Here is a 1,368-nt window from a genome sequence, read left to right as displayed (position 1 = left end):
GGGGGGGGTCCTTACACGAGGACCAACACCGGGGTGGGGGATGGGAGGGGGGTGTGAGCCCACCCCCCAATTGGGCCCGCCCCCTCGGCCCGGGGGTCGCACACCTGAGCTCACCTGAGCCCCGCCCTGACGCGCCCCTCCCCCAGGGCCCGCCGAGGTCGCCGAGGGGGGGCCCGGCCGCGGCGCCGGCGAGATCCAGCAAGCGGCGAAAGGTCAGTGAGGGTCAGCAGGACCCCCACCCCACACACCTGGGACACCCCCAGGATCCCCCAAAAACCCCCAACCCACTGATCTGGGACCCCCTCGCAATGTCCCCAAAGTCCCCATGCGCAAGACCCCATGATGAGGTCTCTGGTGCAATGTCCCCATCGTGACATCCCTGTGGTGATGTCCCCACCATGATGTCCCCAAATAAGGTCTGGTGCAAGACCTCACAGAAATGTCCCCATGGTGATGTCCTCATGGTGACATCCCCACCACGACGTCCCCACCACAATGTCCCCACAGTGATGTCCCCACCACAATATCCCCAAATAAGGTCTGGTGCAAGACCTCACAGCAATGTCCCCATGGTGACGTCCCCACCACAATGTCCCCACCACAACKTCCCCACATAAGGTCTGGTGCCAGACCCCGCAGTGACATCCCGGTGACAATGTCCTGGTGCCAGCTCCCTTGTGCCAAGTCCCTTGTGCAAGGCCCCCATCACAGCGTCCTCACACCAATGTCCCCATCGCCAAGTCCTTGTTGCGACGAGGTCCTTGTGGCCAAGTCCCCTGTGCCAGGTGCCAGTGACGATGTCCCCACACAACATCCCCGTGCAAGTTCCTGTCCAGTGTCCCCACACAAGATCCTCGCTCTGAAGTCCCCATTGCCATGTCTCTGGTGCAAGGTCCCCATCACAGTGTCCCCATCACAGTGTCCCCATCACAGAGTCCCCATCACAATGTCCCCATCACAGTGTCCCCATCACAGTGCCCCCATCACAACATACCCATGACAATGTCCCCGTGATAATGTCCTCACTGAGATGTCCCCATGACAAGGTCGTCGTTACAATGTCCCCATCGCCACGTCCCTGCTGCCAGGTGTCATCAAAACATCCCCGTCACAATGTCCTCATTGAGATGTCCCCATTGCCATGTCCCCAAGTGCCAACTCCCGGTGCCAGGGTCCTCATCACAACATCCCCATCACAATGTCCTCACTGAGATGTCCCCATGACAAGATCATCGTTGAGACGTCTCCTTGACAAGGTCATTATCAAAACATCCCCATCACAACATCCCTGGTGCCAGGTCCCTATCACAATGTCCCCATGACAAGGTCATCATCACAACGTCCCCATCGTCATGTCCCTAGTGCCAA

General features: G+C 59.5%; 1 protein-coding gene across 1 annotated transcript in view; it reads left to right on the top strand.

Annotated features, from left to right (window-relative positions):
- Positions 1–146: 146 nt before the first annotated feature.
- LOC130587375 (neurexin-2-like) overlaps positions 147–1,368 on the top strand; it is a gene marked incomplete at both ends in the record, with an annotated part of 22,562 nt that continues 21,340 nt past the window's right edge. Inside the window, one exon of the mRNA XM_057388352.1 lies at positions 147–212. Within this exon, the coding sequence (XP_057244335.1) occupies positions 147–212 (66 nt within the window). The remainder of the gene's footprint in view (positions 213–1,368) is intronic.

The sequence above is a fragment of the Malurus melanocephalus genome, unplaced genomic scaffold, assembly GCF_030028575.1.
Source record: "Malurus melanocephalus ecotype Western Australia unplaced genomic scaffold, MMel_1.1 scaffold_1822, whole genome shotgun sequence".
In the NCBI taxonomy this organism is placed as follows: Eukaryota; Metazoa; Chordata; class Aves; order Passeriformes; family Maluridae; genus Malurus; species Malurus melanocephalus.
This window is presented reverse-complemented; position numbering and strand designations above follow the sequence as displayed.